At 39.6% G+C, this 15,692-nt stretch overlaps 1 protein-coding gene across 1 annotated transcript; it reads right to left on the reverse strand.

Moving 5' to 3' along the window:
- Window positions 1-4,840: 4,840 nt before the first annotated feature.
- On the reverse strand, window positions 4,841-15,437 carry LOC140999415 (tumor necrosis factor receptor superfamily member 1A). The gene is made up of 9 exons (XM_073469785.1): window positions 15,429-15,437; window positions 15,227-15,320; window positions 13,675-13,812; window positions 13,505-13,535; window positions 12,688-12,860; window positions 12,268-12,420; window positions 11,517-11,554; window positions 11,129-11,237; window positions 4,841-6,942 (listed from the first exon to the last, which is right to left on the reverse strand). Exons 1-9 carry the CDS (start codon window positions 15,435-15,437, stop codon window positions 6,638-6,640), a joined length of 1,050 nt encoding a protein of 349 aa, XP_073325886.1. The 3' UTR covers window positions 4,841-6,637.
- Between the last annotated feature and the right edge of the window lie 255 nt (window positions 15,438-15,692).

The following is a 15,692-nucleotide window of genomic DNA, read 5'->3' on the forward strand; positions in this document are numbered from 1 at the left end:
CCATCAGCAGCACAGCCAGGGACTGGACACCAGCAGGAGTCCTAATGCATAGAGAGGGAAAAAGTGCAACATACCAAGGAAATGCATTTAACTGAAATTCGTAGTTGTATTCAGATGAACTTGAATCAAAAATTAAATAAATCAATAGCCTTTTCAAAGCAAATATTTTTGACTTATCATAACAGGAAAACACAGTTGTTACTGATAACATCAACAGTGGCTCATTCTTTCAAGTGTCCCAGAAAGCCATGAGTGTGACAATAAGCCAGCATGGCCAATACAAGGAGCCTGAAACTAAAGCAGCTAAATGGAATTCAACTAATTACTAATTTTATCATTTACACATGCACTTTTTATGGACATTTTTGTCTCCAAAAAAGGCCTATTGAGTGAACTGTATGTGAGACAAAGATCATACCCTAACCCTGATCTGTGGTTGTCTCTTTTTGACTTGGCCTGCAGCTGATTCCCTTGCTGAGGCTGCTGGGAATCTTCACTGGGACAGGACTTGGATTCTTGCTCTCCAGTCCCTTCCAGCATGACTCGTCCCTGCTCCAGTAGAACAGTGAACAACAGCCCCCGATAGTTCCACGGCACCAAGCAGCGAACAGTCAGTGCTGTTTCCTGAGGCTGCAGCCTGCTGGCTGTCACATAGTCAAGAGCTGTGAGGTAGTTTAAGCCACCCATCATGCGCAGGAGCCCCCTGCCACACAACGCCCGCACACAACTGGATGGGTGGGGGGCGTTGTGTTCAATCACAGCCTGGAAGTCTTCTAACGACCCCTTGTGGTCATCTGAGAGAAGTCGTGCATATCCACGAAGAACCTGTACTGTGTTTTGATAGCTCTGCTGACCTTGGGCAGCAGCTAGCTGGCTACAGATAGAGAGGGCCTCCTTGTGTTCCCCTCTGAGGAGAAGACAGTCAGCCAGGCGTACCCGCAGCTCTCTGCCTCCCCCATCAGGCTCTAAACGGCAAAGAGTCCGTAATTGAGTGATCACAGGGTCCAGGAGTTCAACTCCTTCAGTGGAGCGCAGATCTGGACGGATTAGGACCCTTTCTTTGTAACCAGACAGGCCCCTCTCTGCCTGCTGACGGAGATGGTTGCGAGCAGCCAGCCCTGTACCCTGATCTGTGAAAAGCTTTTGGAAATAAACTCGGGCAGTGGCAGGGTGGATCTCAAATGCTTCCCCCAGATCCCTGCACGCCTCCGCAGTCCGTCCACCTGCTGACAAGCAGGCAGCTGCTCGACCGGTTAAGAGTCCAGCTCTCTTCTCAGGAGTGTCTTGGAATGACTTGTCTGTACTACTCTCAGACGTTTTCTGACAATGACCATGATGCAGAAGAGCAGAGTACACATCTGCACTGTCCCCAAACCTGCCTGTCAAAAACAAATATACTGCTTGAAGTTCCTGAACTTCTTTATTACCAGGTGAGATATCCAACAAAAACTCAATAATTGTTAAAGCTTTTTCATCTGGTTTATCATTCTCCTTTGCTGTCACTGCACACTCGCTGTCAGACATTAGACAAGGATGCATGTGCAGTAATTGGTCTGTAATAGCCCTCACTATTTTGGGTACATGCTGAGCTTGTCTGCTTCTAACCAGTGTGATGGTTTCAGATTTGTTGCTCTGGTAAGCTTTGAGGTAAAGCTTCAGCCCCTTGATACTGTGAGGCTCTGCGAACAGGCAGGCCAGGGCACGAGTTATCTCTAACACAATGCCAGTCGCACCTTGTGGGTGAGGGTTTTGCTTCCCATCAAGCAGAGCAGTGCAGCGAGCAAAAATCTCCTCACAGCCATGCCCACCACTCTGAAGGAGAGACTCCATTTTGAAAATGGTGGCTGACAGATTGTTGGGGCAGAGTGTGGACAGAAACACAGCCGCAAGACCTTTATTAAAACCCTCAGGTGGCTGGTTCTCCCCTTGACCGTCAAGCCAACCTTCTAGAGTAGAGATCACCCCACTCAGGCGGGACTTTAATTTTCGCATGTGGGACACGGTGGAGGCGGCGTGAGTCCTGAAGGCTGACATGTAGAGAGAGGTAGCCCTGCTGAGCTCTCCAGCCTCAAGGAACTTGTCTCCTTCCTCACAAAGCTCTGAAACATTGTGTCCAGGTCGGACCACAGCAGTCATGATCAGGCAGCAGGCCTCTCTGTTTTCTCTTCACCTGTTCACAAATTTTGCCTGGTAATGAAAGAACAGATAATGAGGATAAAAAATGTTTGGGTTTTTTTTGGCAGAATTATCAATATTCAGTATATTGTATCCAAACATTTGTCATAGCAAACATTTAAACTGATCATAATTGGAAAAACACAGGTGTTACTAATAACATAAACAATCACTGTTATATTCCAGTATCCTACGAAGCCATGACAATCTTTAACAACATTTAACCAAGGCAGCTAATTATAATTCAGCCATATTTTGTGTGATTATTATCTTGTTCAATATCACTTTTTGGGCTGATATTTGGCCCATTGTGGAACTGGTGTTTTGTGACACTTTTTTACTGTAGTTTAGTTTAGTTTATTTATTTTACATGGACATAACAGTGACATGCATGCTGCAACATACAACCATACACAAGCCCAAGGGGCACCGCACTTAGTGTTTACAGCAAGATGCTATTTTAAAACACCTGTCCATGGGAGGCTTTTCAAAAGTTAATGCTAAAAAAGAAAAGATAGGAAAGAAAAGAAAAGAAAAGAAAAAAGAAAAGAACAAATACAATAAAGTTACATATACAGTACAAATGCAATACTGTAATGTACTATACTGTAAGTAAGATACTGATACAACTGGGTCTACCTATTTAGCAGCAGTTGTATGGTCTTTTGTTAATACTAATACTAAAAGTAGGCTAATTAAGTGTTAATTACAAGCTGTCAAGCATGTTTGAAAGTCTCAATCTGCTTTAAATAAGTGTTGTAAAAAAAGAAAAGAAAAAAGAAATTAACCTTTATGGAATTGCTTTAACCTTATGTTTATATATAGCTTTTTTTTCTTTACAATGTTCAGTGTTGACATTAAATATTGCTGAAATTTTAAGCAACTTACTCCAATATTTATCAAATTTAAGGAGCAAAAACTCTAGTGCACTGTAACTTAACTGTATAACAGAGAAACACTACAAGTGAAAATACTCTGATCTACTACTGCTAGAATTAGTCAAATTAAAGGTGCACTAAGTAGTTTTGGGGAGATGCAAAAAAAATCTTCACTGACTGATTTTTTATGCCTAAAGAAACCAAATAAACTCTTTGTTTGCATGACTGAATAAACTAAATAAACGAACTGACCTTAAAGCGCAACACAATTTCATAATCTTTCACTTTGTTTATATGTGGTGGACCCTGCCACCTTTCTAGCTTCAAACAGCATTCTGGGGACCTTATTTTCCTCCGAGAGCCACTTGTTCATTCAGTTATGGAAAAAATAAATATTTCTGAGTTTGTATTATTACCTCATTCAAATGTTAAATATACAAATTTTGAGTTTGAATTTCTTCTCCAAAACGACACAGTGCCTCTTTAATGCCTATTTCTTGCACACTGTAAGCTTACATCAGCCCCCTGTGAGGAGAGGGCTTCTTGCTTTCTCTGGCCCATGGTTCACCCACCTGCTCCTTCAGCTTTTGTTGTCAACAACAGCACCAAAACTTGAACAAAACCTACGTAAAACCTTTCTAAGTAAGGAAACAACTCACCGGTGCGGTCGGTGTCCGCTCATGTTCTGTTAGCTACTGAACGTCCCGACAACCGACAACCTGCGACCCATTTTTGTAATTTAACACCTCTCGTCGTTTCCGGGGCAACGCGGTGTGTCCTCTTATACAACAAAAGCGAACTTTTTGAAGTCTGTAACAGTTAGGGGGAAAGACACAGAAATATCACCAAGATAAGGACAAATGAACCGCAGCTAGCTTCTCATCACAGTGAGCCGCTCCTCTGTCCCTTCTGCTGTCGGGACGGTCCCGACGCACGAGCTGTTGTTCTGGTCCGGTTGCCAATGGAAACCACTCGCGCTCGTGCTCATAGGAAGACCACAACACAGGCGAGTGGGACAGCGAGCTCAAAGCTCAAAGTTCCCTGTCACATAAATGTTGATTAAATCTGTTCCTTTACGTTCACACAGATGAAACTCGACGGATGTTGCTTCCAAGAATGCTGACAGGGAGAGGAATTGTTGTGAGAGTGACAACAGGTCATTTAAGTACCTACCTTGCGTTCATTATTTTCCCCATACACATTTTTACAAAGAGGCTAACTAAAATATAGAAACATTGAAGCACATTAATAGATTAGACAGAACAAATATAAGAAAACATTTTGGGGTTTTTTAAATGTACATATGGAAATGTTGTCAAAATGCTGCATTCATGCACAGTTGTAAAAAACAATACTTATATCATTAAAACTAAGAGCTTCTTGGCAGCAACCAACATGTGTTTATACGATGCAACAAAAAAAATCAGGTGAATATTGCTGTATGTGTATAATGTGAATATGATAAAATGTTCCTCTGTGTTCTGTTTATTTTCTATTCAGGGAATATGGACAATGTAGGACAGCTGTTCTTTGTGCTGAACCAGAATTTGCAATTCATGAGATTGGTCTAATCCACCTCAAGAATAAAAGCTCCTCAAGCACCCTGCATACATTTTCTTTGTATGGGGTCCTGAGCTCAGAACTGCACACCAGCTGCTGCTGTTCAAACACTCAGCCAACACTCCCACCTGGTGGCCAGGGAATGTTATTCATGACATACTGTGTGAAGTTTCACATCACTCAACAGTTTTCAGAATCACATGATTTATTAAGGGATTCTGGGGACATATAGATCAGTTAACACAGACTGTGATCACAAACATCCAGGGCTAACAGTGGAAGGTAAAGAGAGCCCCAAAAGGTCATTTACATTACAGTGAACTACATCAAAGTGTGTAATCCATTATGATTGTTGTTGTGGCTTCTCCTTGTTGCGTCGGAGGACATCAGGTGAGTAGATGGTCCTTCAGTGTGGCCCAGACCACATGAGTGTACACACTGTCGCAGACCATCTCTGAATGTTGTCTGAAGTGTTCTCAATGTATCTTCGGGTTGTGTTCACACCTGTACACAGCTATCCTCTTGTGATTGGATCACTCAGGACATATGTTGATACCAGGTCTGAACAACTTCTAAGGCTCTTACAGTACAGTGTCTTACAGTTACAGTACAATTGTTCCATAGGTGACTCCAGTCACCCTTTTAAACCATGTGGGATTATGAAAATTCACTCATTGATTTCACTAAAATATGAAAATATCCATAAGTAGTTTCAGAAAATGAAAAACAATAATTATAAGTTATATACACACACACACACGTCTCAAGGCCCAAAGACAAAACAACAGACCTAGATTCATATTAAAAAAGTCATTATAAAGTCCATTAATTGGAAAGTCCAACTTCTTTACCGTCAGTAAGTGAAGTGACACATAAAACTCTCAAAGTGAGATACCTCAGCCTCACTACAGGAAACCATCAGTTTGGATGGAATATGTGTGGTGAGGAAACACCCAGCCTACTGAATACTGACACCATTTCTTTGCAAGAAACTGACAACCTGACCTCCTAGGGGGATTTCAGTTGTTTCCCTTGTGAGGGTGTGCATTAAGAACCAGTGGCTGAATTGTTGTACCACATGGCTTTCATGTCAAAAAAATTAAGCAAATGTCAGATGTGGTGAAATGATCCACAGCAGCACTGCTCACACATCATAGCTGTACACTGACATGTTTACAAAGTTTAAATACTCAAGAAGAAGAATAGTTTTTTATGAGCACCAATTTCTTTAGAATTCAAACAAGGAAGTTTTTCTTCCTCTTCACCACTTCCTGCATATTCTTCACACACATACACATTCATTTGAATTTCAGCACTGTGCTGTAAAACCACAACCCTCAACTGTTGGCCTTTAAGAAATGCCACACGAGAAGGTCTGGTGTGCTAAAGGGTGTTTTGAAAGTAAAGCAAATGGAAGGGGATTCCCCTTCCTTATTTAAAAAAATATTTTTATATATTACTAGAGTTCTGCCTGAGTGTTAACAGACCACAGTGTCCTTGTTAAACAAGCTGTGTTCACATGCTTTTGAGGAAATCACTCAATAATCCAAGCTCCAGTTCCACAGCTGACTTCACTGCAACAAATTCAGTATTTTGTAGATGCACATTCTGCATTTCATGTGTCAGTTTGGAGGTAAATAAAGTTCAAGTCAATAAAAACTGAAGAGAGGAAATATTATACACTTGCCTTGAGTGTATTTGACAATACTGACCCATTAAAAGATAAAAGGAAATATTCCAATTGTAGTTGGGCCTATCAGGATCTCCACAGTGCTCCATGATGACATTTACGGTAATGTACATCTGTATTATGAGTCATTTGTGGCCCAATTGCAGTATGCGGCTACACCATGTAGAAGCTACAGTTAGAGACATCTTTTCCAGGTACTTTTAGTTTCTGGCATCCAAGGCTGAAGCACAGATGCTTCCCGTTGTATGATAGTGTGGTACTTGTGTCCCCAGGTGTAGCCTCAGGTGTCCTGCATTGCCCCATGGTCTGTGCAACCTTGCTTCAGTTCAGGTCTTCACTGCAGCTTCTCCAGGTTCTCCTGCAGCAGCTGAGCACAGCCAGATAAATCCATGTAGTGCAAGGCAGAGAAGACATCGTTCAGGCTCGAGGTGGAGCGTTGGCTCCACAGCCTCAGCATCTGGTACTGCCTCTCCATGGAGCCCAGACCCAAACCGGCCTCCAGCTCCACCCGCTCCAGCTGCTGGTCAGCCACTGAGAGCAGACGCAAGAACTCCTTCCACCGACGCAAAGGCACCTCCTTGATAATCGCATAGAGGACAATGGCCGGCCAGTGCTCCAATGGCTCCCCTTGTCTGGCAGCTGGAGGGAGAGAGGCAGGCAGTCAGAGGACAATGGATGTGTAAAAGCAGAACTATGTGGTGGAAAAGATCAAGTGATGTTAACCACATTCAGATTAAACTGTTTTGTGCTTTCAAATGTCACATTTTTCCATTTATGATTCAATGTACAGTTGAATGTTATGTTTTTGGCTTGTTTTTTGGCCACCTGTAAACCAGATTCAAGCTAAACTAAAGCAAGATACAGAAATAGTGCAGAGGCACTTAGGCAAATCATGTGAGATTCATTACGAGATTCAATGTGAAAAGATTCAGGTGCTCTTGAAGGCATAATATATAACATATCCGCATTAAAATGTCTAAGAATAACTAGACCTTTGTTATTTTGTTGATTTCTGTACTATCACAAATGTTACCAACAATGTTCAAAACCAGAGAAATCTGTAATTTTACACAAGGTAGCCGTGTGTTTCATTTGGTCACCTGTCAAAGGTTTCATCTTCCCTCTAGTTGCTTTAACTTCTAGAGGTACAGTCCAGTTGCCAGGATATATTGTTAGCAGTAAACATATCTGCAAACCAAATATACGCCCATGGTTGACATTTGTTGCAAATGTGGCATATCACGTCAGCATTAAATGCTTATTAGTTGACATTCACGTCAGGAGGTGGAGGGGATGGAGGTGGTGTTATTACACTCAACAAGGCTTTTAACCTATCTGTAGTTTTGCAGAAACGTTCTTAGTTAACATCTATTCTGGTTATTAGGTTGAGGGGTAACACCAAGTATTCAATTAAAGGACAAGTATGACGTCCATCTTTGTTTTTCTTATCATCATAGAGTTCCATTGTTATCCAGAAAACACACAAAAGAGCCACACTGAAGAATTTGCTGACATGTTCCTCAATTAGTCATTGTTCACTTATTCATCCGACGGTTTGCGCAACATTTCTTGAGAATTACTGTGCCCAGCTGTTATAGGGAAATAGTCTTTTAAAACTATTAAAAGTAAAACTAAATATTTGTGCCAATTTGATTTTTGAGGTTAACATTTTCAGGAGCAACCACTGGATCTGAGTGGGTAGGAACCCAACACTACCAAGGAGGAAAGAACTGAGAAAAGGACTGACACATTGCTGGTTTTGGTCTTTCCAGGGGATAGGTTGACATCAAGGAAATACAGAATAACAGCAGCGTCATCCTGAGATGATTTTCGGTGGGGATTTTTTTAAAGAGGAGAATTAAGTCTGAATCACATGTGGAAAATAACAGCTGCTCTACTACTACCTGTGGGAAGACTCAAGATTTCTACTCAGTGACTTCACTTTCAACCTGGACATTGAGCTACATCTGTTCCGGATAACTGTATGTGTAAATGCATGCAGACTATTTTTATATTTATTTAGTTGTGTTTTCTATTGCATTTTGTGAAAATGTAAGTGTTGATAAGCCTTTTGATGCCTTTTTTAGTAACACTATTTTCTGCTATCTTCTTTAGTACTGTTTTCTCTTATCCTATTTTATTTTCTTATTACGACTTGTTTGGTCTATAAAATAGAGGAAAATGTCGATCAGTGTTTTCAGCCCAAGATGACGTCCTCAAATGTACTGATTTGTCCACAACCCAAATATATTTAGTTTACTGTCAAAGAGGAGAATTTTGTATACTACAAATACTCAAACCAATTAATTAGTCATCAAAATAGTTGGTGATTATATAATAGTCGACAACTAATTAATTAATTGATGAATCATTGCACCTCTACACTCAATATGAGCCGGAACAACACAAGGAACATGACAGTCGATAACACAAGTATTACGTCACTTGGATGCAGGTTTGTTATGATGCGTCCACCTGATAAAAATCCTCGGCACACAATGTGCAGTACAAGTCAAGCAGACAACTACCAACCTTTACCTTACAGACAAGAACAAGACAACCACAGTGCTTGGAACACTACGACCACAAGGGGGTTTTCAGCTCAGCCACACATGGCAGACACTACAACATGACATCACAAACACCAGGAAGAGCAGTTATATTTTAGGCTTCAGACATAAGCCTGGCAACACAGGGCAGTATCAGGCAACTAGTGAATGATTGAATTCACTAGTTGCCTGATAGTGAAGCATTGATCTACTGTAATTTCTTTTTAACAATATGGGAAACTAATCAAGTCAAATGGATTCTCAGAATGAGCAAGTGAAAGGTTAAAAAGACAGTGGAAAATCTTTGTGAACTCCAGTTCAAACATGGTGTACTAGGATGCAAATAGTTCGCAGTTTAGTCGACATGCACTCATTATCTGATTTGCCATTTCCCCTCATGTTGAATTGCTGACTGATGCGAAAGAGTGAGGGCGTCCTGTTTCCCAGTTTCCACCTCCACACTGTGGTCCAAATGGCTGATCAGTGATAAGTAAGCGTGCTGAACAAGTGTAGATGAAAAGGCTGCTGCTCTGAGTGTGAAGACGCTGCAGCTGAAGACAGTATACCACAACAGTAATCAGATGGCGGTGAAGTGTCACCATGACATTTTTTTGTTTCTCTTCTTCACAAGACATTTGGCATGAGTGGCATGATGACTAGCGACCAGAAAACCAGATAGACTTTGTGCGTGCAAGCATACATACAAATAAGTTCCTGATTTCCCAACTCAGCCCCTCCTTTTCTCCAGGTTTTATCAAAGAAGTGTCAGAGCTTCTGCTTCACATTGTTCCCAAGTATGATGACATGTCGATAATGGGAGCTCTAAAGGTCAATGTGTGGTGCTTAGACCTATTTTCCTATTAGACCTACCTTCTGACAATTAATTTTAAATAATCCAAATTCTAACATAAAAAAGCTTAATAATGTGTATATTATTTATCATAACTTCATTTAGCTTCATACAATATGTAGTTAGTAGTTAAACAATTATACACCTTTCAAAAAATTAAACACACTGCTCCTTAAAGCACCTTTATTTAATTTCTAAATAAAATATGCAGGGAGTCTCAAAGCTTTGCCGCAGTGACTGCGTGACTTTGGGCAATAAAGAAAAATATTTCTGTGGTGCAGAAGGAAACAAAGTTATTATGGTAAAAGATTTGTTCTTGTGTTTTTGAGCCGGTGACAACACCAGCGTCATACAAAGGGCTGATAAAAATCACAAGATGTTTGTGACTAATTCCGCGTAAGATATGACCCCAGACATTTGAATGCACTATTCCCTTAAACGGATGTATCTGATCTTTCAAAGATTTGCCACTTTATACCTCAAGAGGTGACAGTCTGATAGTAACAACAGCAACTCTGCTCTGAGCTCCAAGTTTGCTAATTAGTCAACTAATACGACCACTAGCTGCATGGTTAACTGAGCTTACTAACTAACGGCAGCTACAGTTAGCAGCAGTTAGCGGTTACTAACGGTGACATGCTGCCCACTTTTTTCTTGCCGTAGCTAAATTTATATTGTAACTCCCCCTCTTACTTCTTTTTATCAAATAGGCGTTTGAGACAGTTCTTCCCTCCGTCCCTCAGATGACTAGTTTGTCTGTAGCTCTGGTGCAGATTCAGCCCACATTAAAAACCAGTTTCACACTCATGACAATCCTGTGGACCTATTTCACACATTTTTTTTGTACGTTTGTTTGTTGTGTTTTTTTTTACAGAAGCAGAGAAAGTAGTTTCTTACTTTCATGAGGAAATGATAACTAAACACGTGAGTGGCTTCACATCTTACCACAGTATCGAAACTGTTTATAGGGTGGGATTTCATCACTGCTCGATTCAGAATAGATCATAACACCGCTGAGCTGCCTCTCATACAAGTTTCCTTTCTCTGTTATTATGCTGTGGTGCTGTTTACAGTGTTATTATTATTATTATTATTAGTAGTAGATATCATGATGAGATGATGATTGGCCTTCATTTTTAAGTGTGAAGTGATACTTTTTAGGTTCAATATTATGTTAGTGAGCACTTTTGATAATAAATAGGTCGGTCTATTGTTGGCCTTTTTTAACAAGCCATATCTCACTTTGTTTTATACGACAATGCAAGTAGTACAACCGCCTCTTTCACCTGTATTCTACTGCTGAAATGTGTTATCAGACAAAATATTAACAAAGAAATTCGCCTCCTGCACCAATGGTAGAGCGAAACAAAGATGTCAAACATAATATAGTGAATACAGGCTGTGCATCTCAGCTGCCATCTCTTACCTTTGTGTTCAGTGTCCAGCAGTACGGGGCCAATGTGGGCTGGATATTCTGATGGGGCTGGACTCTGACTGAGAGGCATCATGGGAGTTTCCTCTGATATGTTTAATATCTTTAAAAGGACAAACAAGAAAGAGGAGATACAAATCTTTGTTGCAACCAACTTGTTAAAGACAGCAAATCACCTTAATAATTTATTAAAGCTTTAAATTTAAATCAATTTAACTACAAATAGCCCTCAGCGTGTCACCTTTGCTTTTATCACAATTTACATTTACGCATTTGTTTGGGCTTTTTCTCACAAGGCCATTTGGTCGTCCACCTACAGTACAGATCCAATCTAGATCTCTATCTCCAACAAAACACAAAATGCATGAAACTGAATACAAACCAGTGTGGTCGGGCTGCTGCCTTGATGACTGCGTTGGTCTATTAGGAAGAAAGCAGATATTATCAGTCAGCTTCCTGCTTGTTCAGCCGAGAAAACACATTCTAAAAAGAGAAATTCAGGTTAAATTTCTGTGAAAGGAATTTTTTTGTCTAATACCATAGAGATACTTTCTGAGGCAATAAATAAACTCGTACACACATTCGGAATCATACATGAGGGTTTATTTTTGGTTGTTTTGTGTCACCTGATGTGTATTTACAAAAGAAACTACGCAAGATTTTAAATATTTAAGATATTTGATTACTTAGTTTTATAGATTCAGTATATTTATATAGAAAAGACTGGAGTTTTGATCAATTAAGCACCAGTATGTAGCCACCCATGTCACTTTACTAAAGTAAAAGTAGTATGTACTTTTGGGTAGTATGTTTTGTATGTAAAATATTCATTATAACAGTAAGCTGTAATTGAAGCTGTCAAATAAATGTGGAAGGGTAAAAAAGTACAATATGTGCCTCTGAGATATAGTGAGGTAGGGGTTGAAGTACCCAAATACTGTACTTAAGAACAGTAAAGCTGCACAATTAATTGATTAGTTTTCAACTATTAAATTGATTAATCAGTTTGAGTAATTTTTTACAAAAAAAGTCAAACTTCACTCATTCCAGCTTCTTTTAATCTCAATGTGAATATTTTCAGCTGTGTTTATGTCTCCATGACTTTAGACTGAATATCTTTGGGTTGTGTGTACCGCTGAATATGGGATCCTCGACGGGCGGCTCCAGAGCTTTGTTCACACGCCAGCAGGGACAAGGGTTCCTGGTGAAGAGCAGCAGGAGCAAAGAGAGTGCCAGAAATATCGCCACAAGCACTGCAAGAAACAGCCAGAATGATGGGTACGCTGCTGTGGACAGAAAAAAAAAAACACTGATGTCATCCCACCACCATCATCAGTTCTAACTGTCTGAAAATGTTTGATATTGTAAACATGAGTGATCCGCCAGATAACCACACATGGTGCAGTAGCACAAAGGGAAACAATCAGGCGGTGTTATACTTAATAAAATATCAGTGTGAAGGGCATATGAGTCATTAACTAGAAAACCAGAGACCAGTGAGTTATTAAGTCATTTTACTTGTTACATATTTATAGTAAATATTTAGAACTAACAGGAAGGTGGAACTGGAGTTTTGACAGGATCCGTGCTGTTTGAAGCTGAAGTGCTTATAGCTGAAGCTGTCGTTGTAGTTGCAGATGGAGTTTCAAAGGAGGTTATAGTTGGATTTGGAATTGTAGAAGATAGAGGAATACATTTCCTCTGGCATTCAGGTTCTTCCAAACATCTGAAAAAAAGGAGAGGCTAATATTGACAACAGTGGAATCTGACAATATATTTATCCATATATTTAAGGGCAGGTTCAGGTTCAGGTTTAAAACAATGATACACATATGAAGATTGAACAGTTTTTGCTCGTTGTAATCATTCCTCTTGTTCATACTAACTGGAATCAATTGTCTGAATAATTGCATTTTAATTTTCAGATGGACCAACAGATTAATCCGCTACGTTTCACACAAACACAGTCATTACTCTGCGTCATTCAAAATCAAGCTGATCCCATGCTAAAGAGGTCAGATCATAGAGGAGCCTTTTCAAAAGAAATAGAAACAAATATTATATGAAAAACATATCGAATCTACTTCTCGATACCTCTACATCAATATAAAATTCATAAAGTTAATCAAAAAGGAGGCAATTAACACCTAAAGGGTTACGCAGAAATAGGTAAATATAGCAGCTAAGAAAAGTAGAAAGATATAGGGATAGTGATGATAAAATATCAGACACTTAAATAATTACTAAAAGGCAAAACATACCGTAATTGCATAGCGCAAAAAGTAATACTTTCCCACGGTATGCAGATGTATTTTTTCTGATTTCTAAAAAAACTAAAAAATCCATCTCTCATATTGTAAGATCTCCCACCTTTGCCACTTCACGGAGTCATCGCCAGCCCCTAAAAGAAAACATGAGGGTGATGGTGAGAACTCAAGATCTCTGGGGCTTTCTATTGTGGGTGTTTAACAAAAATTGTCAAATTTTCCAAAATGGTAGTTGTAAATACCAATCTCGATGTTGAACTTGATTTGATTTACCTCCACCATTGTGATGTTCATGGGGGCACGGCTGGCAATCCTTTCTGTGGTGGTAACCGCTTTTACTGTAGAAGCCCTTTTTACAGTCACATTCCACATCCCTATTATATAAACAGGGCTCTTTTTCCATCTCATAATCTGAGGGGAAATCAAAACACAGTGTTTCTGTTTCAGCACAGCATTAGCTCAAAGTCCTCAACTGACTACACAATTTCATACTGTACAAAAAAGGGAAATGATGAAATTACTAATTGATAAAAAAAATGTGAAATTTTCACATTGCATCAGTAAATTCAGATTAAGTTAACCTAAAGTTAACCTGAAATTAACCTGGAGTTAACCTGGCATTATGATGGAGTTAACCTGAAGTTAAACTAAAGTTAACCTGTAATTAAAATTAAGTTAACCTGGGGTTCAGATTAAGCTACTCTGGAGTTAACCTAAAGTTAAGATGGAGTTAACCTGGAGTTTAGATAAAGTTGACCTGAAGTTAAGTTAAGTTAACCTGGAGACAAGTTGAAGTTAACCTGGAATTAATCTGCAATTAACCTGATATTAACCTGGAGTCACAATGGAGGTATGCTGAAGTTAACGTGGAGTTAAAATGTGAATGCCACTGCCACTGCTAAATTCACATGTTGCCTTCATGGAACAAAGTACTGTCTTCATCAGAGTAGCAACACAGGATGATAATTAATCTTGTCAAGAAGTACACGCTATCCTACAAGCTGACAGTAATAATTATGTACTTACAGTAATCAGTTTCTATCATCCCACCCAATTAATGATATTGACAGCTCAGTCACCAAAATAATCCTCAAATCAAATCAAATCAACTTTATTTATATAGCCCAAACTCAAATCCACATTGCCTCAGTAGGCTTTATAAACTGTACAGTGAACAACATCCTCTGTCCTTAGACCCTCAGTTCAAGTGAGGAAAAACTTTAAATAGTGCATTTTATATGTATCATGGTGATTGCATGAAAGCTAAGAGTGACAGCTTCCAAGAAAGAGACCTTTTGAAACCACTGTTCGCTTTAAGTGTTCAAGTGGAAACAAAACAAAATGTTTAATGAGACAACATTTTCCAGCCAAGTTTGTGGCAATAAAACCAGGTATTTTGAGCCAAAACTTAATATTTTCCTAACCTTAACCCACTGTTTTATGTGCCTAAACCTAACCAGACCTCGAACAACAGCGTTGTCACAACATGAAATAGATACGTAAAGTTTCAACATATCTGTGGTTTGCAGAAACGTATCAAAGCTAACATTTATTCTGGTGACTGGGTTGTATTTGAACAAGATACTTACGTCCACAGGAGCCACACCTAATGCATTTCAGTGCAGTGTTTGGTACTGCTGTGAATGTGTTATTTTCACATATTTCACATCTATACGGATTATCCGCACATTTATCTTGATCTTTAACTCTATGATATCCTGGGAAACAGTAGAGACAAGGAGAAAGAGAATGAGTTAACATGTAATAATCCCTCTGTAACTGCACAACACAAGGCCAACACTGACAGTTCCTTGTTATAACTTACCAGCTGGGCACACTGGACTGGACTGGCACAATGAACTGGTCACCTGAGCGTTACTCTGGCCAGTGGAAAGGACAGCAAGTATCAGTGGGAAAACCTGAAACAAAAGAAGAGGTTTGATGATCTGAGATGGAGGAAGACGCTCACATATCAACAGGCCTGACACTTTGACACCACAGCTGCCATTACAAAAGTACAAATGTACCAGAAACATGGTTCAATACAACATCTTCTCCTTTATCATTTTCATACACCTTTGATATCAAGCTTCAAATATATGTGTACGTATATTCAAATATTAGGTAGGTTATAATTTGAATGTGGCCCAGAGGGTTGGGATCAATAACTCTGCCACACTGTGCCTCAAAAACACAGGTCACACACACCTTTTCTAACCCACAGTTGGATAGCTGAGACAATGAGGGAGCCAGGAAAGAGAGATTAATCAGAAATGTTAGCTTTAACAAAG

Source organism: Pagrus major, chromosome 7 (assembly GCF_040436345.1).
Source record: "Pagrus major chromosome 7, Pma_NU_1.0".
Classification (NCBI taxonomy): Eukaryota; Metazoa; Chordata; class Actinopteri; order Spariformes; family Sparidae; genus Pagrus; species Pagrus major.